Source organism: Crocodylus porosus, unplaced genomic scaffold, assembly GCF_001723895.1.
Source record: "Crocodylus porosus isolate Cpor-Errol unplaced genomic scaffold, CroPor_comp1, whole genome shotgun sequence".
Taxonomy (NCBI): Eukaryota; Metazoa; Chordata; order Crocodylia; family Crocodylidae; genus Crocodylus; species Crocodylus porosus.
In genome coordinates, this window is record NW_017728948.1 from 78,561,703 (window position 1) to 78,589,598 (window position 27,896).

The following is a 27,896-nucleotide window of genomic DNA, read 5'->3' on the forward strand; positions in this document are numbered from 1 at the left end:
CTGGCTCATGTCGTGGGGGGGAGGGGGCAGGCCAGATCTGCATGGCAAGGGGCCTCTGTTCCCCCAGCTGAAGCTTGGGGCTACACCACTTTTCTCTGCTCTGGGAACTGGGGGCAGGGGTAGGAATGGAGCCCACTGCCATGTGGACCTGGCTTGGTTGCCCCCAAGCCAGCAAGCTGGGGGGAGCCTGCACAGCAAGGTAGTCTATTCCCCACCCTTCTTACCTCCCACCCCCAGCCACTGCTGACAGCTGCCTGCTGGTGGGGCTCGGGAAAGGGGTCACTCCAGCAGCCTCGTAGGAGGCGCTCCCAGCCTGCTGGCCTTGGCCGGTGCAGGCAGCTTCCATGTCGTGTTTCCTCCTCCCCCCAGCGAACATCAGTTTTGTTCACTCCTAATCTAGGGTTCTTTGAGTAAAGTGCAATACTTAGAGCACATTTGCCTTGGGCTTCTTGAATGTCCATACTTGGCTTCAGTATCCAATAGGCTAATGAATTTTTTTTCCCAGGCTCCTCTTGTGAAGGCATTTTGTAAATTTCCCTTGGCCACGAGAACTGTGGTCAGACTGGGAGTGGGTTTTGTGTGAAAAATATTCTCCTACCTGTGTTCTGGTGTCTCTGTCCTTTATTTTCTTTTGATGATCATTCATTCTGGTGCATAGTTTTTGTCTGGTTTTACCCACGTAATTGCCATGAGAGCATTTGGTGCTCTGGGTGAGGTGTACCACATTTTGGGCTTGACATATATATGATCCTTGGATTCTGATGATTTTGTTGTGGGGAGTGTTGATTGTTGTAGCAGCAAAAACGAGTTAACAGGTTTTGCATTTTGCATGTATTATTAAGGTAGGGCTGGGTCCCTTAGGTCTCTGTTGATCAGTGAGGAGTTTGCTTCTCATGATGAGTTGAGCAAAGTTAGGGAACTGCCTGAGGGCCAGGAATTGCAGTGGCGGTGGGAGGGGACAGCTGGGAATATTTCTCTCACGGTCTGGTCCTTTTTGAGTATAAGCTCTAATTGTTTGGATGATACTTCTTATTGATTCATGTGTGGGATGGAAGGTGACAACCAAGGGTGTGAAGTCAGTGAGGGTTTTCTTCTTGTATTGTAATAGGTTATACTGCGGGGTATTTTGGTGGCCTTTGCAAAGATATACTCTGTTTCTCTGCTAGAGTGCCCTTGCTTGGTAAAGGCAAGATGCATAGTGTGGCAGGAAGCCACCTTTGTTTCTCCTCAAAATCTCTGCTCTGGGACAGTGTGATTAGGATGGGCACAGCAGAGAAGACACACCCTTACCCTGTCTCTTTAGGTAACCTGAGCTGGCTGCATTCCTGAGGGAGGGGGGAACCTGCTCCCTCTGCCTACGTGACTGGTATCGGCTACCTGGGTGAGGGGCTTCTACCTGGTGGGCTAGAGTCTGCCCAGCAACCAGTGATGTACTTCAAATTGGTTGGCCGACAGCCAACAGGTTCTGGCCTCCATTGGACCAGGTGAATGAGGTCGCAGGGGCTATACAAGTTAAGACTGCCCAGGAGGAGAGGGCAGCAGACATGCGGGGGACTCAGACTTAGAGAGGAGCTTTACCATCTAAAACTGGCTTTCTCCCCCATAAGTCATGAGCTGGGAACAGCCTGCCTCCAGAGGGAATCTCCAACAGCCTCTGGATGTTGCTTGTGAGTAAGCTACTCGAGATCTGATTAGAGATATAGCTGGCAGTAACTCAGATGCGTGATCAAAAGGCTACCTCAGCCAGACTGTTTTGCTGTATGGGATTTCTATGATATTGCTCTATTTTGTACCCTATTTTTACCCTACCCCTGTAATCAATAAAGTTCTCCTTTGTGACCAGTGTAGGAGAGTTATTGAGGGGTGGGTCTAAATTATGCCTAAGAGGCCTCTTAGGTCTGTGGGCTAAGGGAGACTTTCCTTTTTGGCCCCCGACTTGGGGAAGTGCCCCAAGTGCCTGTACTGGGTCGAGTACCCCTAGGACTATTAGGCCTGTGCTTCCCTGAGGACACAGGGTCAAGAGAGTCCCTTTTCGGGGTGGTGGCAGCTTACGTTACCCCCAGGCTAACGAGTGTGCTCCAGGAAGGGGGTCAGCCGGACGCGAGGCGCCCCTAGGGAGGCATTCGGAGCCTGGAAGGTGGTCGGGTGCAGGGAGGTGGGAGGCTCAACGCAGGAGCGCCCCCTACTGGCCTGCCACACATGCCATGGTTGTTCTTCTCAGAGCAAATGCAGTGGTATCTGAGGGCCTGACTGTAAGGCCCTTGGTAGACAGTACACTCAGACCATGATTAACTTGTTAATTGTATCCTAAATAGAAATTTGATCATGTGTTCGGGCTCAACAAAACATGAAAGCAGCCACAGAAGTATTCCACACAGTATGTGAAATAACTTTGTGGTTGGTTTCCATCACCTTATGTGGTACAAGGATGAATCTTATGTGTTGGGATAGAAGGTAAAGTTTTCTCCCTTGCAGGCTGCAAAGTCCTGGGGTGAATGCACAGTTGCATTTACAGCCACAGTCGCACACTTTTGCTTCCTGCTGGAGAGATGGCATCAGGCCAAACACTTAGTGGAACAGCTGATCCCTGCAGCATTGACTCTGTAATCAAGACAGGAGTGCCTTTGAACTGAACACTGGCTTTCAGGAAATGGCTGTACAGAACCTCTCCATCCTCCCCTTTCCCTAATAACATCCAACTGTCAGCTGTGTGGCCCTGCGTTTTCTCTCAGTACATGAAAAGCATCCTCTTCATATCCACATGCAGGTACCCCCTTCCACAAACCCGTCTGTCAGCCCTCCTATGGGTTTGCCATCACCTCCTATGCTGAACAAAAAAGAAAGCCTTTTGCTTAATACACAAGGGACGTGTTGCCTACTCCTCCCCTTGATTTCTTTTCAGCCTTCTTTGCTTTATATGTTACCTTTTGCCTTTCATATTTTCCCCTCACATTCTCTTTTAACTGCAGGTGTACATGGGCTTTTTGTTAATAGCATGAGACAATCTATTGTCAGACAGTTTCAAAGCTCCTGCCTTGGCTTCTGTGCTGTGGATCAGGCTGCATGTGAAACTTCAGGGCCTTGGCTTTCCAAACCCTGGCTCTCTTGCATGTTGGCTTCTGCTCTCTATCTTGTAACCCCACATACCAGTGTAAATCCTGTGGCCGGAGGGTGGACCTCGTAGTAAGTGGAATGAGATCTAACCCTGAGGGACTAAGGATGTTTAGGTGCCTAAAGATGTCAAAAAATGGGATTTCAAAAGGCTCTATGTGCTGATTCTCTAAAGTACAGCCTTCCTCCTGCCCCCACCTGTGCTAGACCCATTCATTATTCCTTCATGCATAGGGCTTCACCCTGGACTTCAGGGATGACCTGGTAGAGAACTGAAGAGAGAGCAGGTCCCAATTGCAAATTCACTGTAGAAAGATGGGTGCAGGCTGGGAAGGGGAGGTTGCAACCTTTGCTTTTGAAGGCCAGGAGGGGGTCTGGCACCACTTTTTAAGGGAAGCCTTGGTGACTGATGCTTTGCAAAGCCCTGATGGATTCTAAAGGGAGCTGTGTCTAGTTCTTTTCTACAAGAGGGAGAATTGGTGTGCTGTGAGACCCTTGGTTCAGGACAAGACACTAGAAACTGGGGCTATCTCCTTTCCACAACAACTTCTATTTTCAGGATGCATATCAAGGACTTGAATGCAAAATATTTAACTGAAGAACAAAATTCCCTTCCTCTTCTTACATAGGTTAGGGTTGTGCCACAAGGAGACGAGTGACTGAGGACTGGCATGGTATTGTGCTCTCCAGGAGCAGCCTTGATGAAGATCTGTGGTTAAGGAAGCTACAGTTCCATTCCAGCTCACCCACCTTATCTGAGAGACGGCTTGACCCATCTCTGACCACCCCCTACACAACCCTGGGTGGAGTAGTGGGTGTGGAATGCCTGCTTACCCCTGCACACACAGATCCAACATCTGGCTAGCTTATAAGGGGATGTAAAAAGAAAACATCTATCGTCCTCCCTTCTGTAGTTGTATGGGCAGGACAGAACCCATCTTAAGTAGTGCATAAGCTTATTATGGATAATGGATCACTCTCCATCCCCCTGTGCCAGTCAGTGCTCATCTGTTACCAGCCCCAACCATTACAGTATAGTACCCTCTCCAGAGCAGTATCCTTATAGTGTAGTTCCTCTGCAATAATGCTTGTTCTCTCCATTTTGCAAAGAGTGCAACTGAAGTACAGAGGCTAGTTAACTTCCCTCAGGAGCTGCTAAGGAGAATTTTGTTATAAAAGAGAAAGGAAATGATCTTCTGTTATCATTTTCCTCACCTTTTTTACTGAAGAAGCAAAGCCTGTGGGGAACACAGTGGAATTGTCATGATAGTTTGCATGGACTGTAGGTGTTGGCATGACACGAACTGGGAAGCATATTTTGTTTGAATTATTACATTCTTATTTGTGCTTACATCAAGATCTGATTTAAAAAGTGCCCCTGTTTTTTGGGTGCCTAACTCAAGGTAGCATATGCCCAATTATCATTATGTACTGAGAAAGTGATACAGGTCCTTGACTACTTTCCAACCTTGGTACAAAGTGCTTCACCCTGTCAACAGATAATCAGGCACCACTCTTGAAAACATAGCTGCTAGCTGAATGTTTTCTTCTTTGACACACTGAGGCCTTTATTACATTGAGGCCTAATCTGACTGCCTTGGCTGAAGTCAAAGAGAGGGCAAAATCTCCAGTGAGGTAGCGGTAACTCTGAGCCAAATTAAGATATCTGTTTCCCTCTCTCTGCTCAGAACTGCTGAAATGAGGAAGAGCCCTTGCAATACAAAACTGAACCTGACCAGAGGTGAAGCTTAGATTAAGGATCAATAAAATATAGGAAGCAAACTGCAGGAGGCAAGTTCAACCCCAGAGCTGCATCCCTTGGCTATGCAGGGCCATGGAATGCATGTTGTCCCCTGACCTTTTGTTCAGCACTGCGGAGAGCATAACTTCTGGTCATAGGGGACACAGTGGCAACTGACAAACCTTTGTCTGAAGTAGCTAAGACCAACTCTGATGCTCTAGAAAGGGAGTCTTGATTTTTTTTTTTCTCATATTCTGCAGTACAGATGGTCTCTGCAAACCTATATATTAATTCTAGTCACTGTCATTTTTATTGGTGGTCAGGCTGAGGATGCTATCTGCATAACACTAATAGGATGCATCCTGATTTGAAAGCAGATTTTAAAACACTATTTTTTTATATTAGGCATCAAGTTAACAGGCACTGTTGATTGCAGAAACCCCTGTTGTTTTGCATGAAGCCCGTCAAACATTGGCTGAGGGGTGGTGACACATTGGAGAACTTTGCAGTCTTAGTGACACCATCTACATCTCAGGCAGGACTTCACATTCATTTGCTTCTTTTCCTTTTCAGCCAATTATAAAAGTGGTCCCAAGCGTGTCTGTGTGAAAGCAGATATGGGGAGGCTGGTGGGGAAAAGAAAGAGGGCAGTGGAGTTGCTCATTGAAGTGTCGTTTCTGGGGTAGACAAATGAAATGTTTAGAAGTAAAAAGCCACATGCTCAACATGGAACAAAGAAGAAATCACAGATGTGCTAAATCAGTAGGCTTCATAATGTCACTCCTTGTTCCCATCTGGGACTGGACACAGCCATTTCCTCCACTTCACCCACTGCTCCCTTAGTTGTCTGCCAGGTGAGATGAAGAATAATGAGAGTGTTGCATGAGGCCAGATTCATGAATGCTTGGTGTTAAGTACACCAGGGTACTTGGTGTATTTATGGTGAGCTGAGCTCTTTAGAAGGTCTGTGCACGCTGAGCTTTTGGAAAGAATCTAGCCATCAACACATATGAACCACTCAAAAGGTAACATCATTTCCAGTGCAGAAGGCTACATCCATTCAGCTGATTCACAATGCCAATGCATGTCCCTTTCCCAGTTTCTTCTTCATCTGCCCAGAGAGAGGTACGTGTGCATGACAAGTAGGGGACCCAGGCCAGGGCAGGCTGGCTTTGGCATCGGGGAAGTGTAGGTTGGATTCTGGAATAGCAGTGCTCTAAGATTTATCTTCTCTGCTGACCTCATCAAACCTTAGCCTAGGCTGCAGATGATGCTCCTTGTCTATTCAGCACCTCTACCAGCTCCACTCCCAGTTAGTACAATGTAGTGGAAAGGATTATGCCCGGGAACTGTGGGCCTTTGTATATGGCACAAAATTAGCTTTTAAAGTGGCTTAAATGCTCTTTTACACTGCTTTAATGGTGTTGCTGTTTACACTGTCGGCGGTGTATTGCATGTTAATGGTGCTGCTGTTTACACTGTCAGTGGTGTATTGCATGTTAAATGGCTTTTGGATATCGTAAAATAAAACATGTCCAAGGTGTTTTAGTTTGCTACCTTATAGCCAGGGTGGGAAGCACGGGTCACTGTGCAGCTCAGGGACTGTGCAACCAGCCTGGCTGCAGCCTGTGCAGGCAGGCTACTCTGAAGAGAAAAAAAAAGAAAAACGGGGAGCCTGATCTTTTTTTTTTTCTTTTTTCTCCCTGGAGCTTACCTGCCTGAACTGCGTGGGGGCCTCGTGCTTCCCTTCATGGCTGCAGTCCCCCCCGCCCCCAGGACCACCAGGGCCAGGTGCCTGCAGGTACATGCCACCTGGGGGTGGACTGCCGCTGCTGTGGAGGGAAGCGCTAGTTCCCCGCTCCCTCCAGCTCGGGGACTGCTCAGTCCATTGGCAGCTCACCTTTGCCCCCCTTGCCACCAGAGAGGCAGGTAAGGATCAGGCCTGACCCTTGTGTACATGCTACAGGGGTTTATTTGGTTTAAATTGAAGCAGGGTTTTTAAAAACCCACTGCTTCAATTTAGGGGGAATTAAACTGAAGTAAACCCCTGTGGAATGTACAAGCAGCCTATGTGTCTTTTAAGACAAATCCTATTTCCAGTACATATCTTTTTACCAACTGGACTATGGAACTGTTGGCCCAAAATGAGTGTAAAGTTAGGATAGTGCCAGCTTCTATTGGCCATTCTACATCTCCTTCATTGGCTGCCATGATCACCTATTGTGTTCTTGCTACTACAGCACTTACTAAGCTGAGGGGAAGCAAGCCGTGCTCTAGTGCATCTCATACATCATCAACAAAATTGCTGTTCATGCTCTGATTCCAGAATCTCTGATGCTGGCAATGACCTGTGATAAAGTGTGAAACTGAGAGGGAGTGAGTGAGCACAGCTGGATTTTCAGATATTAGGTTAAGTTTGAATGGCTAGCAAGTTTGTTTATAAAAAAGTATTATTTTGTTTGTAAAGTCAGCACATAGGGGAAATCGGCTCAGAAAATAAATGCAAAAGGCTAGGTTGGCATTTTTTAAAGGCACTTTTCCCTGGTGCAAACAGCCACCCTCAAATAAAATTGTTTCATTGTTAATGTATGGGGAATGATTTGATTCTAGACATGAATGGCATGTGCCTCCAGTAGCTGAGGAGCACGGCTGCACTGGCGATGGCGGGAGTGCGGTTGTGGGAGCATGGTGGTGGTGAGCAGGGAGATCCCACAGGTGCCGCCGGCACTGGCAGTGGCAAGGGATGGGTGGCGAGCACTGATCTGGGGTCAGCAACCACCCACAGATGCTACCAGCAGCGGTGACGGCAGCCAGCAGGGATTGCTGAACACCTGCAGACACCGCCAGCAGTATTGTCATCAGGGTGGTGAGCGGCAACAGCCCACAGGCGCTGCTGACAGTGTTGGTGGTGCCTTTTTGCAGGGGGTGCACTGCTATGCTCAGGGGTACGTGTGCACCTGCATGCATCCCTACACATCACCCCTGTTTTATTAGCAAGAATTGCTTTTTTCCTTCTTCAAACATATTGCAACATATAACCTTTCTGTTGACTACTACTTATGAGCCTTTTTCAATTACAGATCTGATAGGGAGCTATCTGAATAAGGGGAAATTGCTAATAGCAGAGATTTCCTCTATATTTAATCCTTTTTCATGTCTCAAACTAGCTCAGAAAATTAGCAAGATAGATAAATGGCTCCTATCTCCTCATGTAATTACTGCGGCAACGATAATTATTTTAGGTACTTCATTTAAAATCAAATAGTTCAGGAGCTGATTCAGATTGAGTTTGTAATCTATTCTGCAAAGGAAGGGTTGGGAGTTGTGTCTTGACACTAAGTGTTTGCCTTCTCAAGCTATTTGGAAGTCAGGTGGGGCATAGACCTGATTTCCCATACATACCCCCTATATCTTATCTCCCTGGAAAATATATTTGGTTGCCTGGATTTGCTTTTGTTCCAGTCTTTGAGCAACTGAGGAGTTTATTTTCCTGTGATATTTAAGCCCTCAGATTTTGTATCCATAACATTTATGCCAGTATCACTACCTCATTGCAAAGCTACAGGGTAAATGTGCAAACTGGTCAGTCAATAGGCAACGGTTTCTATGTCAGGATTTCTGACACCAAGATCCCCAGTGCCGCATGGGTCTCTTGTTCCCTCCTTTCAGCCTTCTACTGAATGGGGTTGGGGTTAGGAGTTAGGCATATAATCCCATTTTTTGTGAAGCTTGAGAGGGCAGAAAGAAGAAAGCTGTTGTCTATTGAGTCTTATTTAGGGCCACTTTCTGAACCCAGTGAAAGTAATGGGAAATCCCCACATAACTGTATGGCTTAGAATTTGCTCTCCATGGCCTGGTTTCTAGAAGGTGCTGAGGATTCTCAGCTGCCCTGACTTTCCTGGAAGATACAAGCTCTGAGCACCTCTGCAGAATCATGTTCCTATGGCACATCCTTTCCTTTACTTTTATCTTTAAACTGTCTGCTAACTGAAATGCTCAAGTGAGACCGGTGTCCTGGTCTCATCGCCATCTGAATAAACATCTGCATAAACCCTCCTCTGTTTTCAGTTGGATACCACTACACTTGATCTTAGCCTACAAGAGGCTGAGAAGCAATCACTTCCTGTCCTAAACTGTTGTGCAGCCTTCCTAGGTTCTTTTTGTCTTGTAATTGCTAAAGAAACACCACAATCTGCTCTGGGGCAGCTTCATGTTAGTAATGGGTGATGCTATTCCTGTGAAAAATGTGCAGCAAAATCCGCTCATGGAAAGCTATCAATTTCATTTAAGTACACATAAATGGTGATGGGAGAGGTCTGTGTCTTTTAAAGTGCTTTGGGGCAGCCCTTGGGATGAAGGGAACCATATGAAGGCAGGGGGAACACATTGGTCGTTCTTAACAGGCTGGAAGGCAGTTTGTTGTTTTAATGGTGTTATTCATTTAACTTTAAAGTTAATGTGTTTGATGTCATGTCAGAACAGCACAAAATTTTCACTTCTGTGCTACATCGAATAAAGTCCAAGGGTCAGTTTCTCAGGTAAATTCATTGACTTCAGTGGAGCAACTTCAGTTTTTCAGTTGAGAATCTGGTCATGTATTGTGTGTCTCTCTGTTGCTCTGTCTAATATCCAAGACAGAAAAGGAAATGAATAATAAATGAACAGGGAAAATCAATATCCCTTAATGTAGTGAATTTATTCACTTTGTTTCCAGTTATCTTTCATTCTAATTTTGTAGCATAATTAAGATGGATGTTTAATGAAGCCGTTGGTCACAGAAATAGCCTCCTCCTTTGTAGTAATAAGAACACATCTCAGTATAAGATAGAGGGCCCAGCAGCTGCTGCTTTTAGCAGTAGTTCTGCCTCCATTAATGATAGGCTAGAGAGAAGGCCGCTTGAGAGGGACTCAAAGGAAAGTACCTAGCCTGATATTCTTTAAATATGGAGGTTGGGAATACCAGGTGTTAATGTATGATAATCAGAGATCCTGGTTTTCTTTGTTTAAAATCCCCAAATTTTCTGATGGAAACCCCCCCAAATCCATGTTTTTTTCCGTGATTAAAATGAGGCACCACTATATAAGTATCAGTTGAACACAAAGTTTTATTGATAGTTTTACAATTTTAAAGCAATTTGGAAGCTTACCAGTGCCTCAGTCATTATAAGAAAATTAATTCTAAATACCTTTATATTTTGGTGTTTGATTTTCTTATCATGGAAAATCAGAACTCCCTCTCCTCCCATCATTACCAGGAGATGGGTCCAGCTGTGGCTGTCCCCCCTCCCCCTCTGCTTTGTGGCACTGAGCAGCCCTGATATGCTTGTGGCTCTCACTCACAAGCCACAGACCCCCCTGGCCCTGCTGGTACCCTGCATTCCTGACCTGCAGCCTCTGCCTACCCGCCACTTGCTTCTTCCCAGCTGCAGCTTTGCACTGTACCAGGATGCAGATCCAACGGCAGCTGTCCTCCCTGCTGCTTTGTGCAGTGCTCTGCCCTGCCCATGCTGTTGCCCCTCACTTCCAAGCCACAACCCCTCCAGCACTGCCAGTGCCCTTCACTCCAGACCTGCAGTCCCCTCCCACCCTCCACTTGCTCCCTTTTCTTGAATACCTCCAATACTGGAAAGTTCATAGTTTCCCAGGGTGTCTGTTCCACTGCCCCCTGCTCTAAATAGGAGTCAGTAACAGCAGCCTCCTATGTGTTGCTGCTTTCTCCCCTGGCTCTTGGGGAAGAAAAAGAAAGGACCAAAAAAAGCAGCAGCTTCCCACTGTGTGCTTCTCTCCCAGCCCTTTGAGGAGAGAGAATAAAAAATAGCAGCTCCCCAGTCCTGCTGTCCCCAGCCCTACTCCCACCATCTTTATCTGCTTGTCCAGGGATTGGAGTGGATTGGACCCTGGGGCGAGCCCATAAAATTAAGCCCTGGGCTCTGCATATTAAGCCTATCCCTACCAATTACCCAGCTCAGGAGCCCAAAGCTAGGTGATTGGGTCTTGGAGGGCTGCTGACCAGCAGCTGTGTTTCACTCTAATCCGTATGGTTAGGGACAGACATTACATATGAACTGGTTCAAGTGATCAGAAACTGGTTTAAACCTGTAACAGAAGAGACATTCAGTGTACATAAACCAGTTTGAAAATGGCTGAAAGGAGTTTGAGATAAAACTAGTTGAATGTTCACCTGACTTAACTGATTTGGGTCAAACTGGTATATGCAATGTCTGTCCCAGACGCCTTCCTGGTTTAACTTAAACCAGAGTTCCCCAGCATCCCAGATGTTTTGCAGCACTGGGTGGTGCTCTCTGCTTCCCAGCGGGGCTGGCCCCTCCCCTCTGCTCCCTGGCTGGAGCTCCAGCAGAGACGGCAGGTGCAGCAGTGTCTGCCTGGCTTCCTGTGCCCCATCCCCACTCATCACTCCCTGCTCAGGCAGGAATCCACTCCCTTCCCGCTCCCATAGCATGGACCATAGCCACCATGGACCATAGCCACTAATGCTGAGATGTGTCGGTGTAAGGCAGACAGGACAGTGTCCACTTAGGGCTTTTTGGAGCTATTCAACAGGTAGCTGATAATGTCTCTCCATTACTTCCTTGGAAAAAGTTAAGAAGAGTTTGAACTAATTAAAGGGTCTTTTGTTTTTGGGCTGATTAATGCTGATAACAGAGCTGATAAATGCTCTGTTGTCAATGGAGGGGGAAGAACCCCTCCCTAATCAGAGCATCCCCAGGGGGCCTAGCTATGCCCCCCCCCCCTCAGCTCAGCAGTGTGGAAGAGAGGGGAGGGCTGTCCTAGCTTCCCCCCACTTCTAGTCTGAGCCACTGCAGGCATGTACCTGCATTTTCTCAGTCCAGAGAGAATGACTGTGTAGTTGCAAACCAGTTCAACGTAGGCAGGTTAGACTAACTTGTGAAGATTGAATCAATTCAGGCTCAGGCTTTTTGAATGTCTGTCCCTGGCGTATGGCCCAGGCTGCCCACCTGCACACCCCTGCCCTGCCCCTTGCCAGCCTTGCTGGCTCTCCCTGCAGGCCCCTGTCCCAGCTCTGGCAGTGTGACCTGTACCTGACCCACAGGGCTTCCCCCAGCCCTGCTGGTGCCCCTCATTCCCAACCTGCAGCCCTTTCCTGTCCCCAGCCCTACCTGAGGGGGCCCTCAGCTTCCCTAGCACCCTAGGGTCCAGCCCCCAGGCCCTACTTAACCAACAAAGTCAGTCTGAGCCAGCCCTGTTGTTATCACCTGTTGACCCACACACTGATCATGTAAAACAGGGGGTGGTGATGTGTTCCCTGTTTAGAGTCATATGCCCGGGAATCTCTGGGGCATGTCTCTGCAAGTGGGGAAAGCTGATGTTTCCCACCCCCAGAGACATGTCCAATGATTGCCTGGAGCATGTCTCCATTAGTGGGGAACCCCAGGTTTCCCAGTTTCCAGAGGGACCCCTCTCTGTATGTGAGGTGAGCTGAGCAGGCAATCTTAGGGCTAGAGGAGCCCTATCCTGCATGAAAATTCATGGGGCATGGAGGGTTGGGCCCCTCAAGCCCCAGCAGTGCCTGCCTCAGGTGGCTTAAGAGCGTGGGGTGCTCTGGGTTGCCTGCGCTTTCCTGCCACATAGCAAATAGGTGTTTGCCACAATAAAACCTTTTGTCACAGCCACAAATTTGGACATTTGTGACACGACAGAAGGGGATGAACATTTATTTGCTTTTGCTGCCCTAAGAAGTGTTAAGAAGGCTCAAAATGATGTCTGTTTCCAGTCCCAACACTCATGTCCTGTCATAAAATAGGGCCAGGATCCCAAATAATACTGCAAAATAATTTGTGCATTATTACGCCAGATACGCCATGTGCTCTTCTGTCTGGTACAAATGTCTTCCTATAATTGCAATCATTTGGGCCATATGGAAAGTTGCCGTTAATGACACTTCCACCCCACTCACTTTTCTTGGTATTAAGCTCTGTTAGGTTGATCTGCAGTACATGGCAGAATGGGTTTTATAAGAGGACTCCCAGTCCCTTCTTTAAAAAGACATGTGCAAAGAATTAAAACAGGACTGCAGAGCCAGCTGCAAAAAAAACTGTAGTGGGGATACGACTCTGGAGTCATCCTTTTCACTGGTCTGATATTTTATAGTTATTCTCAGTACAATGTTATATGAGAAGGATGATACAATTTTCAATTAACTTTTCTAGCTTGCTCAGGAACAAAGAGATGTCCACTTTTTGCATATATTAGAACGTGCCTAACTGTGAGCATGTGAACAAGCCTCAGAAGACATTGGTGCTGCTTACATCATTTTAGTATGTTCCTATCTTTAAAGCTTTGCCAAATCAGGGCTCTGAACCCTACTAAGCCTCAGCCACAGCAGCCACTGCCAGGCACGCTGGTACTTGGTCAGAAGCCACGGAGCAGATATGGATTCTCCGTGAATCGTATCCAAGGGGCACAGGGTGCTGGGCTCAAAGATAGAGACTATCCCAGGGACTGCCCTGTCATCTGTAAAGAAATAGAGCCATCATCAGCCATCACTGCAGGGTTGATTTTACACACAAAGGACCTATTTGAAGCCCATCTAATGGGCTTTGGATTAAGCCTGTTAAAAGAAGTTTGAAAGCTGCTGCTGATGTCATTATTTCAGCATTTCCAGTGCAACAGTCCAAACCTCCTCCCTCTGGTATCTGTTCCTTCCTCACTAATTTTCAGCTTCTCTTAGAAACTGTACTCAGATGTTAATTGTGACAAGGACCAAGCACTGCTTTTCTTACTGCGTGTGTTGTGGTGAGCCACAGTCCTACTCTTTTAGGTGCGCTGGAGTTTAGGACAAGTGAAGGCTGCCTTTGCCCTTCATGATCCCCATGTGATATAGGCAAGAAGGAGGAGATGGCCAGAGTCCCATCAGTCACTGTCTTGGTATGGGGATGGTAGCCTGGAATTAATTTCACTTCCTTCTTGCCTACCAGGAGGGCAGGGGGAGCTGATGGACCCAGAAAAAAGCAAAATGCTGCTGGTACCGCAGCCAGAGCCTTCCCTCCTCCACTCCTATGCCTTTGCTTATCATCAGGTTGGTCTGAAGGGGAGAGATTGGCTGTCTTTAAGACCATTTCAGTTACTGAAGCTGGCTGAATGTTAGGAAGATAGCTGTCTAATAGTAGTGGACAATAGTTGGTGCTTTTACATCAGATTTTTATGTTCTATTAGGCTAAATAGGTTATGGTGCCTTATAAGAAACTTTTGACTCATTACTTGAGAAATGGAACTAATTTAGAGTCAGAATTAGTGCTAGGGTGGTTTGTACAATATGCAAGTACTTTGGGGTTAATCCATCCCTGGTGTAATACTGCGGAAGTTGATTTGGCCCATTGACTTCAATGAGGGTGCCTGCGTGAAAGCAAATTAACTTGTCATTTTTGCGTTACCTTTAATATTACAGTGTTCTGTGCTGTGACTATTCGGTTCATTGACAATTACAGTAGGGTTTTTTTAAAATATTTTTTGTATTTTTTTTTTTCAGGTTGTATCATGAATGACCTTTAGAGTTTGTGAATGTAGATGGTTTGTATTTCATCCATTTCACTAATATTTCTGATTTATCTCCATGTCACTGTACAGCAGGATGTAGTGGTGGGTATAATGTTTTATGGGATACTGACACTAATAGGCAAGTAAACACTCAGCAGTGGATGCTTATTTCTAGTGGGGAGAAAATGCAGGGCACAGGTCACATTTAACTTTCTTAGTTAAGGGACAAATGCATGTTAATTTTCTTAGTAATATAAAAACAAAAGCACCTCATGTTGATAGAATCTCTTTACTTTTTCTTTTGAAAAACAACATAGACTAAAACCAGGTACCTTAAACATTTCTATTCCACGTAGGACAAAGTCCTTGGTAGACAACAGAGACAATGCTGGAACTTGCCCATTTAAGTTTATATTGTGAATTTGTTTTGTGAAATAAATATTTCTGAGAAACACTGAGAGTCTATAGACAATGACAGCTGAATTTTGGAGGCTAAGTGGATTTTTGCTTTTGAATAAGGGTCCAGAGTATTTATATAATAGTATTTGCCTCAATTTCACTCCAACTGTCTCAGCATATGAGCAGCTCAAGTGTATTATTATTCTAACAGCCTTTTCTCTTGGTCTCCTTTTTGTTACAAGGTAAAACAACTTGGCATACGCAGTATTTATTACTAATGAATTCAGATACGGGAGATAATACCAAGAAAATCAAAGGAAATGACATCAGGAAATAAATGGGGGAATGACTCAAATTAACACAAGAAAGATCTCTGTTCTCATTCTGTCATCAGAAATAGTTTCTGTTTGCTGTTGTTAGAAAAAGAAAACAAAGAAACAAATAGAAGTCTACTTTTGTAAATAAAACCTTTATTTTTCTAAAAGAGAATTTGAGACGCAAAGTACTTGTATATTTTTTTTCACCTGGACCAAAAGTTTTGCCCTGTTAAGGTTTTAGTCTGTTAGTGGGTACGCTGTATGCAGCAGCAATGCTAGTTTCATAGTGTCAGGAAAGTGAATGGAAAACCTTTTGTTAAATTTAAAAAAGCAGAAAGCTTTTTGCAGCTCATAAAACCCGAGCTGCCTTAGGCTCAATGCTGAGCTTTTGGGCTCATTTAGCCAAGTTTTAAAGCATATGTTGTAATGAAATAAGCTAAACTGAATTAAAACCACATTAATTCTAAATGAGAGCATCCACACTGGAGCGTAATGAGGTTTAAGCAATCAACTTTAAAAATAAATACAGATTAGGAGTGACCATACTTCAGTTTTAGAACTGGATCAGAGCCAATTTAATTCTGCATAACAGCATCCACAGAGTGGGTTAAATTGGTTTAAATAACCCACTTGAAATGCAGACCCTTAGTAGTTTGGGTTGACTTTCCTGACAATCCCCACGTAGACCAGAGGAACAAGGCATGTGTTAGGGAAAGGCAAAACAGGATCTATCTGTAGATTTTTTTTTTTTAATATCAGTAAAAACACTTCCTTTCAAATATAACATTTCCTCTGTGGTTTTTGCAGCTCAACTAAGACGTTGAAGAAAAGAGGGAAAGGGAAACCAGTTAGTTACAAAAGTGACCCATCCAAGCCAGTGAAAAGCAACAACTAAACAAGCAATTTACAGGGTGCAGCTAGGGATCATGTTGAAGGTATAAAAGCATATTCCACCAGGGATGGCTTTGAGAGCAACTATTGCGGCACTAAATTCCAGCCCTAACATTGGTAAATTAGCCTGTGTTCCATGCACAAACCAAAATATTTGTCATTAAACCTCATGGCCCTCGAAAAAGAGCAGATATTGAAAGTATCAGCTTCATAGAAATGCTTTCCCAGTACATAAAAACGATTTTATTTTTGGTGTGGTTAGTGTGCAGTCTTCTCTCTTGCTGTCAGGATTGGCAGGGGTTGGGATGTATTTTTAATGTTGAGTTGCCCCCTCTTCCTTTTACTGTTATTTGTATGACAATGTCATCTAAAGACCATAACAAAGAACACGCCCCATTTTGCAAGTTGCTGCAAAAACATGCAGTAAGGGACAGCACCTTACCCAGAGAGTTTTTAATTTAAATAGACAGGACACACAAAGCTAAGATGGGAAACGGAGGCAAGGTGAGCTGGCATGTCCAAACTCACAGAGCTGGTCAGTAATACAACACCCGAAGGAACCCAGTTCTCTTGACTTCCAGTCCCTTGGACCGTTCCCTAGACCACATTGGGTTGGTCATGACCACATGCTCAGCATTTGTGAGAAGGAGTCGGTGGGAACGGGCTTTCTCAAGACTGGCTCTGCCTGGACACAGCAGCGATGCGGTGTTGAAATGCCTAGTAACTCTCCTTCTGTCAGCTACCACAAACAAATACGAGGGAATAATTTCCCCTCCTTCCTGATGCCTTCTACATCAAATCTCTCTGCAGGGACCCTGCCAAGAGAGGAGCTGCTGCACTCACAATAGAGCCCCTTCCCCCCCTTCTCAGACAGAGGGAAGGTCACCATGGAAACTGGCCGCTGAGTATGTGGGAAAGAGGAATGGCCCTTATGTAGAAAAGTGGTATGGGATTTAATGGGGGGTAGAAGCAGTTCAAGCCTCTTGAAATGTAATAGGGTTTTATAGAAATTACACTATAAAATTAATAGAGGATGAAGTACTTTGTGTATATTTCTTAACTGTCTTACAGAATTCAGCAGCAGAGATATATCCTTGTTTAATGCCATAAGATGGCTCAAAAGTCCTATAGAAAACTTTTATTTATTAGTAGTAGTAGCATTAGTATTATTCTTGTTGATTTTTCCTCATTAAATTCCATACAGCTTTTTCGTAAGAGAAACTAAAAGAAAACAGAGGAATTGTTGGGGCTTAGAAACAAATAGAAGACCATCTAAACCTTAACAAGGACATTTTTTGTTGTTCTTCTTCAGGAGTCTTTAAAAAAACCTGAAGCATTTAATGCATGCCACTTTCTTGCTGTGCTAGCTCTAAGTGCAAATGCTCACAAAACAGTTCCTCACCCAATTTTTGTAAGTGGGGGAAGGGAAAATGCCCACCAGCTAAGAGATCTTGAATGCCAAGTTTCTGCAGAGACTTTTTATTTTCAAGTTATAAACTCCTGGTAATAGAGGATTTTATCATGAAAACTCTGACAGAATCTTTTATCTATAGAGGCGTAAATGGCACCTCTTCAATTAGTTGACAAATTAGACTCATAGAAGCCATGTCCGGGGAAGGAAGGACAATGCCTTGTTATGAGAGTAGCTTCCTCCCTTCTGACACAAGAATAATGAAGGTGCACTCCACTGCACTGAGTGAAGTTATGATTCCTTCGCTATAGGATGCATCATGGTCATTCACTTCTCCCAGATTATTTATAGTGCAGAAGCATTTAGCAATCAGAGCCAGCATCAGCAACTCATTGTACTAGGTATTGTAAACAGGGCAGCTAGCCTGAACAGCTAGCTGTCTCTGTGTGGAAAATGGGTGGGAGGAGATACAAAATGAGGTGGCATGCCCAAGGAACTCCTGGCTCCTAGTGCTTTGTCCGCTGTTCCATGAGGTCTCCCAGGCAGCCTGAAAAGACAGAAGAAATCCTCTTTAACATTGTTGAAAACCACCTCCTTGGTGTAAGCATGATATTGAGGCATGTTTTTGTTTCTTTTTGTGTCTTGCAGCCTATTTCTGCTTCCTTGTTACAGCCCTGGGTGTGACTGCTGGCGCGCATCGTCTGTGGAGTCACCGGTCCTACAAAGCCAAGCTGCCTTTGAGGATATTCTTGGCTTTCGCCAACTCCATGGCTTTTCAGGTTGGGATGGGGTTGTCAAAAGTGATCTTTGGTCTTTGTGCAGGGTTGACTCCAAGGTCTCTGTGTAAGGCTGCTATCTATTGAAAGCATCAAGGGGACCAGAATGTTCATCTGTTGCACTCTGCAGGAGCTACTGATGAATCAGGGGAGGGAGGCAGAAACATACGTCACCTGTGTGTCAGTATGTACCTGGGAATAAAAGCAAACCTGATCAATGATCCATCAGGAATCGGTACCAAAGCTTCAGGGGACAACACAGAACCTCCATAATGGGCAATTGCATGCCTATGTAAGGCAGTCACAGATTGGCTTCTGTCCTGAAGAATGAGGGCAGGCATATGTATGTTTTTATTTTAGTTATTGTCCTAATAAGAAATGCCTACCTCTTATATAGCACGTTTCATTGGTAGATTTCAAAGAACTTTACAGAGAAGGCATTGTTATCTCCACATTAAAGAGGGGGAAGCTGAGGTTTGGAGAGGAAGAAGAGGCTGTCAACCAGCCAGCTGGTGGTAGCATTGGGAATAGCATCTGAGTCTCCTGAATGAAAACCCAGGTGTGGTTCATTGCTGGTGTCACACTGCTTTTAGCACAATTATTGGTTTAGTATATAATTGTAAGTATTCTTATTATTAATACATATAAGCTCTTGGCCTCAATAACATCTTATGGCATGAAGTTCCCTAGGTTAATTATGATCTGTGAATGAAAGTGTTTCTTTTCATCAGCTTTCAGCCTGTGTCCTTTCCATTTCACTGGATATTTTCTCATTCTTGTGCTATGACAAAGGATAAATGGAAGCATCTGAATGACTTCTACACTGCTTGTCTTTGGGAATGTTTCTATAGTGTCATCTTGAGTCAGTCTCTTCTATGACCTAGGGTGCAGACACATGCAACATTCAGACCACTTTAAACCAAAAGTGTCCAGATGTTCAGGCCAGTTTAGAATGGTTAAAACCTTCAGAAATGTTTCAAGGGTATATCTGGATAATCAGATACTTTTTGATCCAGTTCTCTGTGAACCAGTAATGTGCTAAGCATCAAACTCTCCATAACTAGTATCTGATATTCTCCAGGCAGCCCACATTTCACTGCTTCTCACCGCCCCTGCTCCAAGTCTTCAACTTCCTGGTACTACTCACAACTCAGGTGAGTGGGGAGGATGCCTCTGCTTTTGGGGGAAGAACAATTAACAGCTAATGAGCCGATTCACATTGACCCAGAATGGAATTGATAGCCATTCAGTGGTATTAAGTTTGCCCCTTGTACCGTGGCTCAGTTTTCCCTCAACCAGCAATTGATGGTTGTTTACCATTCAAGGTGCACCCACCTGCCCACCAGCCTCAGAGGATGGAGGGAGGGAATGAATTTAAATTGAGTGGCTAAGGAAAGTCTTTTTAAAGCTGCAGCCTGTAGCAGAGACTTTGGGCATCCCCTAGAATACTCCCCCCAAGAATGCAGCAGTCTGGACAGACCCCACCATGCCACAGCCCCTTCCAGCCAGTTGGGATCTTCCCCTGCTAAAGAAATCCGAGGGAAACTCCAGACATTCCTGGCTGTGAGGCATGCTGAGCTGGATACTCACTTTCACCCCTTGGTTGTGGTTCAACAGCACTGCAGTGCCTAAAAGGTGACTGTTTTCCTTGGACCTCTTGGCAGTGTACATGCAGACAACTCTAAATCACAACAATTATGAACTGGTTCCCAATCGGTGACAATCTTGGAACAGTTCAATTCTTACATGAGTCTGCACCACTAGAAAACACTAATCTCCTCATAGTACAAAGAGTGCACAGCTCTGAGTTAAAGCAATTGAAGTACTATTGATTTGACTATGTTGAGCTGTGTTTGGTTTTAGTCCCTTTGGTGCAAAGCACTACAAGGCATGATGATCTTTTGAGCAACTTTCAACACAAAAAAAAAAAAAAAAAAAAAAATATTGGAGGAAAAGGACATTGTTTAGAGGTAATCTTTCATACTTACTTCCAAATCCTTCTGGTGCAATCTTGGACCAACCAGGATAGTTGGGGATGCAAAAGCCCCTTTGAACTTCAATTCCTATGTACTGTATGTTCCACACTTGAATGTCAGCCTTACCATCATTTGAGGCTGAGAAGTATTCACTGCAAATGTCAGTGAGTGGGGTGTCTAAAGGTAGCTTCGAGCCACTTTTGCACCCCTACCCAATCCAGAATGTCAGGTCCAAGTCATTTTCCTATAAGCCCTAGCAGCTTAAGTACAGCTCTGATTTACCGCAACTGCTTTTGGCTCCAAGTTGCTGTGATAACTGCCGGTGCCTATAAGGCTACTTCTAACCAGTTCTGTCATATTGGACATGTGGGCCAGGTACAGACATTATACTTTTACCAGTATAAGTGATCAGAAACCGGTTTATATCCATAACAGAATAGAAGGTCAGCACACATAGATGGGTTTAAAAATGGTGAAACCCAGTTTAAGATTTGCGTCCCCCACCAAAGGACGAATGTGTGTTGTGTTCACTACTGATCTAAACTAAGCCATTTACAGAAAACCACATGACATATTAAATCCTCAGGCTTTTTGAATCTCTGTACCTAGCCATGGAGAGCAGGCTGCCTAAGAAGCTGTAACAGAATCCTAAATATCTTGAGAAAGACTGTTTTTGTGGGAGACCAGAGGCTATACTTAGCACTTCTGGCCTCATGCTCTGTAACAATGACACTTTGTCTTCCAGACAAAGTCTTGTCAATTCAGAATGCAGAAATTTCACATGCAGACATTTCTTCTCTGTAGCCAAACACATTTTTTTTTACTCTTGGAAAAGCCTGAGATTTTTTTCTTTCGTCAATCAACCATGTAGAATTACTTCTCAAGCTTTTGTAAGTGACTCAGTTTGTACTGCTGAAGCATTGGTTCTGAGATGGGCAACGCTTGAGTCAGATTTACTTCATTCTCCTACTTGCAGCTCCTTAGTGTCACTATTTCAAACACTGCTCAGTAGTATCCATCCATACAGAGATATGCCATTGTGATTCTATTACATGCACTCATTTTGTAGCTTCCTATATAAAACAAGCTTTGTTTTTTACCTTAACATCAGGCAGTCACTAGTGATGTTGCTGTGATTACCTTGCACTCAGCTGCAGTACTTATTTGGAATTTCACTTTAGTTTGTTTAGTTCCATTTTTGCAAGCCGATCTATAGCGAAACCTTGCTTTGCAAATTGATTAAGAGACCCAGACTCTTGTCTGCATCATCATCATTACTAGTTTGTTCTCCAGCTGCAAGAGGGTATTTTACTCCTATATTGATTTTAAAATGGTGCTAAGAATAGGAGGTTTTTGCAACTTGCACCACACTTTTACTGGTTCCATGCCCTCACCTGTATCTAGTGTTTCGATTCTCTCTGTCTTTACTGTAAACAATTTTGGTCTGTCATACATTTTCCTTTAGCCTGGCTTTCTGCATTTTTAGCAAGCTGCCTTCAGTTCTGCTCAGCCTTGCTAATTTAGGGAAGCAGCTAACTTTGCTAATATGTATTGCATCGGCCAACAAATGAGTTAATGTCATGCACTAGCATGGCATTGACCTGGTTATATGCTTTGACACAAAAGCTGGTTGACCTTGTTACCTGCTTTGCCTCATTCCTTATTACACAGATCTGTAGCATTGTGATCAATAATCTCATTTGGAAGATTGTTTCTATTAGAAAAAATGTGCCTTTCCCATTGACATTCTTGTATCTTCTTGACATCTTTAAATAACTTTTCAAAGTAGACTCTGGTCTGCTTCATGCTTCCAACTCCAGTTCCTCTAGACCTGCCACTTGTAGCAGTATGGAGGATTTTAGCTTCTCTGGTTTCTCTGCAATGTATCTTGCTTTTACGAAAACATTGGAAACAGTGCAACTGTGTCCCAGAGTTTTGCACCAGACAGAGATTCAGGTGACTTTGTTTCCTTTATCTTTTGCCAAAGCTTTTGTTTTCATTTGTTATCATGTAAGAAAGGTGTGAGGAATGGGAACACTGGCAAGAGCCTAGTCTTCATTTCCTAGTGTCAGTCCTTTGACATGGGTTAGTGTTAAAAAAAAACAAAAACGCAAAACAAAAATCTCTTGTCACCTGACAGGTGTCAAGACTCCAGTGGTTACTGTTACATTGCTAAAGATCTATATCAGTTTTTCCTGTGGCAACAGTCATCAAGGTGTAAATTCCCCTCCCTCATATCTCTGTGTTTTTAATTCTCTGACAGAATGGAGGTTAAAAAGGCAGCCCTGGAAATCTTCCAGACACAATTTTAGGATGATGAAATTCTTACTGTGGAGGAACTGGAGCCAGGTTCTTTGGTTCTGGGACATGGTTGCCTCCCAGCACCAGGGAGCATTCCCTTTACAGCCTCTGGAAAATTTGCAGCTGATGTAAAAAGCAGTGATTTCTACTAGCACTGACAACAGAAGCTTCTCAACTCACAAAATGGGGACATAGACGGTTGTCTTCCTTGGGTTACTGTATTCTGCAGTCATGCCAATGGAACATGAATTCTGTCTTTGTTGTTGCCTCATTCTTGCCATTTTGCAGACATCTCAGGCTGTCATGTCTTCTCTGTTCTTCTCTAAAAACAAAGCAGAAGTATGCAATGGCAATGCTGCTTCTGCCGTTCCCAAGGAAGCTTGCTGTTCGGGTGTCATGCCTCCCATGCTCTGCCATGGCAGTGACTGAGAAGAAGGAAAGAAGAGGCCATGCTCTGCTGAATGTTTTTTGTTTAACATGCTGTATGTTATTATAGATTTCAGTGCAGGCAACCATTTGTAGACTGGGGTGCCCTATGTTAGGCAATTTAATTTATAGTTAGCCACCTAAATCGGTGATCTGACTTTCATAGTTGTCAAGCATTCAGCACGTGCCACTGAAAGATATTGAAGCTCAGTGCCACTGAACAAACAGACCATCAATAGCATCTGAATTCCTCAATCTAGATTTAGGTACCTAGCTTTAAGGATCCACTTCTGAAAACTGTGACCACCAGATTCCTTCTTCTCCATGGAGTAGACTGGCTTCTCAAGAGTGCCAGGCTGTTGCCACTGCGTATTTAACTGACCTTGATGTCTGTGTGGTAGGCCTGAACTCTCCTTTGTATCCTGACCCAGATCCCACGGTCAAGGAAGGGTTTAGCTCCAAGGGTTTTATTTCAGCCCCTCTGTTCACAAAAAGTGCCTTAACACAGACATGACTGCGTTGCTTCTTTTTTTTATAACCCCCCCCAAAAATCAGGTTTAGTTCCTATCAGCCCCCTCAGCAATGTTTCTAGGCCATCTCTAGCAACGATACTTGGTTTAAAGAGGCATCATTACAGCTCACATGCCAAGTCAAGATTTCAGACACTCCAAGGTGATCATAAAGCTAGTGACAAGAGTCCAGTTGTGTAAGTCAGGGACTTCTTTGGCTTTACTGTGCCTGAATTTTCCAGCATATTTGAGGATTTATTTGTTGGTATGACGAAGCTCCTTGAAGGAGTATGCCAAAGACTTAAATATTCTACTGATAATTTGCTTAGACAAACTGATCTGCTCCTGTAGTTTATTCCTTCTCCAGGGACTTTTTGGTTCAGTCTTATATTCCAGGCTGCTGACCACCTCTAGAGAGGTGCTGAATTTTCAGGAGCTGAGTGTTTTCAACAGGAGAAGACAGTACTCAGCATCTCTCAAGATCTGACACAGTGCTATGTTCATCCCTAGAGAAGCTAGTGGTGGCCAGCTGTAAAAAATGGATGACAGATGTGACCCCTATAATGTCTGTGGACCACTATTTATCTTTAAGGTTGTACAGTGACATTGGGTCTATTAATGAGAAGACTAAACCAGACCCCTCAAATTAGCCATTATCAAAACAGCTTCTGTACCATCGTCGTGAGGCAGTATGGCTTTTCTCAGTTTCTCAGTCTGTTTCTGGAACAGATACTGCTTTCTGGCAGATATGCAGGAAATACTTTCTGAGCAGTCTCTCAGATATAAGCTTCAGTTAGGCCACTGGTCTGCGGTGTCTATTTTGAAGGGGATTAGGATTTCATTCAGGTCTGTATATGGCCTCTCTTCTTCTTAGAGCAGTGTATCTGCCACAGGGGAGATTCTGTGCTGATAGTGTGTTATGGCAGACTCACAACAGCTGTTCATTTCCAATATGGTTTACTAGAAATCACTAAAAAGATCAAATTAGGTCTGATGTGCTGAGTGTCTCCTGCTAGTGCATAAGGTGAAGACCATTTGTATTTCAACACCACCAGTGTCTGTGCATACACTTTGACACACCAATCACTCTGGGTTCACAAAACTATTACACTGCACAAATTCCTTGCTATTTTAGTACTTGTTAATACTGCAGATGGGTCTGAACTAACCTTCCTATGTAGAAAAGGCCAACTATTTGGTGATTTTTATCCAGATCAAGAGCTGGATAGAAATTCTGGAGTTGCACACCTTGGCAAGTTGAATCCTTTTGCAGTGTGGGCCAGTTTGTATCTAGAATATGAGAATCATAGGTACTCTGAGGTGCTGTAGTGTTCAAGACATATGTGTGGAGCACTAGCATCCTTTCTGTAGGCTCAAGTCCCTTCCAGAGCACACCTGGTTCAGGGTACTTTAGAGGCAACAGCAACATTTATCTGTGAATGTGTTGCTTCCTAGGTGTATGAATGCTCACTGCCCTGATGGCTGTTATCCCTGATTGAGTCTGACAGGATGTGTTGCTTAGTTGATACCCAGTATTCCAGAAAGTTGTGTGTAGTTTGGGTGTGACATTCAATCCTTCTTTGCCTTCCATGTAGAATGACATATATGAGTGGTGCCGGGACCATCGGGTGCATCACAAGTACTCGGAGACAGATGCTGACCCCCACAACGCCCGGCGTGGCTTCTTCTTCTCCCACATTGGCTGGCTGTTTGTCCGCAAGCACCGAGATGTCATAGAGCAAGGGAGGAAGCTGGATTTCTCTGACCTGCTGGATGATCCCGTTGTGAGGTTCCAAAGAAAGTAAGTGAAATGTCCCAGAGAGGGATGTGCATAGAAGGCATGAGGTGGAGCAGCAATGGGAAATGGGCTCCTTCCCTTAGTCTAATTTTGATGTATTACCAGATGCTTTTCTTGTTGCCTCCTCCCTTTTGTTCCAAACATGTGCTTTCCTAGCACAGCGCACCCAGTTGAGTGACAGTGGTTCAGTCATGCAAGCTCTTTCTTAGGATCATAGAAAATTAAGGTTGGAAGGGGCCTCAGGAGATTATCTAGTCCAGCCCCCTACTCAAAGCAGGAGTCTCTCCAACTATAGAGAAAAGGAACTTCTTGAGGTCACCTTTAAGGCTGAAATTTAGAGGCCTACCCCCAGCTTTGAATTCATAACCTGCCTGTTATTAACTCAGTAACCAAGCCACTGAGCCACAGAGGAAGACCAGGATATGTTCAAGCCTTATTGCAGGAGTAGGTTGAGGAGTCCTGTAATATAGGCCTGTCTAGGTGCATCTACACGTGGCCATACAGCACCTTTGTTACTGTGCCATCATTAAACAACAGCGCAGTAACAGCCTGGACTGTGCTGTGCCGGCTGGGCAGTTATTTTTAGCTGCTTTGTCACCATAGCAATGTGCAATGAGGGAGCGTGTTGCTACGGTGACATAGCAATGGTGTCACGGTTTTTGCCAGCGGATGCTACGGCGCCATTGCATCTTGTGTAGGTATGCCCTCTGTGCATTAAATAAACCCCCAACAGGCTAAATTAGTCCCTTGCCAAAGGGGCTGCATGAAGGATGAGGTTAATGCAGTCCACTTGCTTTGTCATTTCAGAGGCTTTGGGTTTAGCAGTGCAGATTGTGAAAATCCATTGGCAATCTCTTCTGCAGCATGCTCGAAGTGAGGAGAGAGAGAGAAGGTGTGAGTTATGTTCTCCCCAGTGCTTGAGTAAATTAGATCCTATATGAGACAAGCATTTTGGTAGCAGTTAAATAACTGCAAGTGTTGGAAAATGACAAAATACATCGCAATGATGGAAAGATACTAGTAACACTGCTTTGGATTTAATGCTTGGATTTGAGATTAGTCCAGCTTTAAATTTCCTTTTTCTTAGTGACAGGAACCAAATGATGACAGTGCCAGATTGTTCTGTTGTAAGGTTGGAAACATATATAGTTTTAAATCCAGGAAAAAGCAAAAAAGGTTTAATAAAAGTCAAAATAAACCATCTCTTTATTGGCTTTATTAAGGCTCTGTTGTGACACTGTGACTCATGGGGCATTAAATCCTGGTGTCAGTTATGCCATTGTAAAGGTAGAGTAATGTCACTGAGCTCCTCCAGATTTGCAGTGGTGCATCTGAGCATTAAGTAACATCTACCTCGCTCTGGCCTGTGGAACAGGACCTTGTTCCATGAGTAGCTGACTTCCCTGGATTCAGTGAAATAAATCTCTCAGTACCATTCAGAGTGAATGAGAGCACTGGCCTTATTTATAGCAGGTCAGAAATTCTGACACGGGGTTTTTCATCAGGAAATGCGGAGTTGTCGAAAGCAAGACTTTTTGGTGGAATGTATTGCTTTTAACAAACCTTTTTGTACAGAGAGGCCTCAGCTCCAAGGTGGAACTTCAGGTCAGAGAAAAGGTGAAACCCTTGGAGATCAGGGCACACAGCTTGGATGTGGGAGATTTGTGTTTGAATCAGACAAGGCAGGGATTTAACCTGAATTTTCCAAAGGAATACCTCAAGTGCTGACGTATTCTGAAATCTTGAAAAGTTTTGCACCATGAGAAAACTGTTTCCCATCAAATTCTACATTTCTGTTCACAGTCTGAGGTTTTTCAGAGACAGTTTAAATGCCAGTGAAGTCAGTGGGAGATTTTCCATCAGCATCAGTGGGGTTTTGAGGAGTTCTTTGGCTGATAATTGGGTGTTTTATCCATATTGAAAGGTTCTTGAGGTGTAAGAGTTAGAAAGATGCTTTCCTTCTGCTCCCCTTGCCCTTTAATAGGCGAGAGACATCTTTCTAAATCTGCTAGTGTCCTTAGTATGAACCATGACTTTGGCCAAAAAATCAAACTGAAGGGCACCTACAAAAAAAATGCTAAGAATTTGCAGAACAGTGGGGTTAATTTATTTAATAGAAGTTAGGGTTAGAGCTAGGCAGCAAGTTTACAATGAAAGTGTTGCTCATGAAACAGCCTATCATTTAAACATTTGGGGGGTTTTTGCAAAAATACTTAGAAATTTTTCATATTTTTGCCAGTGTTTTCAGTTTTTTAAAACTGAAACTTTATTCTTTTTTGTGAGTGTGAATTGGTATTTTTTGTTTGTTGAAAATGGAATTAGTAGTGAATGAGTATCTGTTACTGTTTGAACAACCATTTTTATTATTAATAAGACAGGAAACACACACATGTACCTGTCCACATGTGCACAGGCACAGGCACACACAACAAAAATGGACCCATTTAGGGTCTCACAGAATGAGAAGAATTTCAACATTTTTTGTGTTTCATTTTATTTTTTGGGCCAACTATAAAAATAAAGTTGCCTCAGCTACACCTTTGTTTGTGGGGATTCTTTCTTGCAGAATAAATAAGAGACACCATGAAATCAGGATAGGATGGAAGTCAGCAAAAAAAGAGATGTCCCACCTGAAGAAGTCGGTTGAAAGGAAGGCTGACACAGGCCTTTCTCAGGCTCTCAGTCTGAGGATAAACAATAGCTTATCCTCGAGTCCCATACCAC

General features: G+C 44.1%; 1 protein-coding gene across 2 annotated transcripts in view; it reads left to right on the forward strand.

Moving 5' to 3' along the window:
* The window catches only part of SCD5 (stearoyl-CoA desaturase 5), an 89,651-nt gene that overhangs the window by 37,384 nt on the left and 24,371 nt on the right, over window positions 1–27,896 (forward strand). The window contains exons 1-3 of one of the 2 annotated variants that reach the window (XM_019553312.1): window positions 15,969–16,092; window positions 18,035–18,165; window positions 24,970–25,175. In XM_019553312.1, coding sequence (XP_019408857.1) covers window positions 16,044–16,092; window positions 18,035–18,165; window positions 24,970–25,175 — 386 coding nt within the window. In that variant the 5' untranslated portion in view covers window positions 15,969–16,043. Of the gene's footprint in view, window positions 1–15,968; window positions 16,093–18,034; window positions 18,166–24,969; window positions 25,176–27,896 lie in introns of those variants that run through there. The other variant, XM_019553311.1, reaches the window with a different exon arrangement.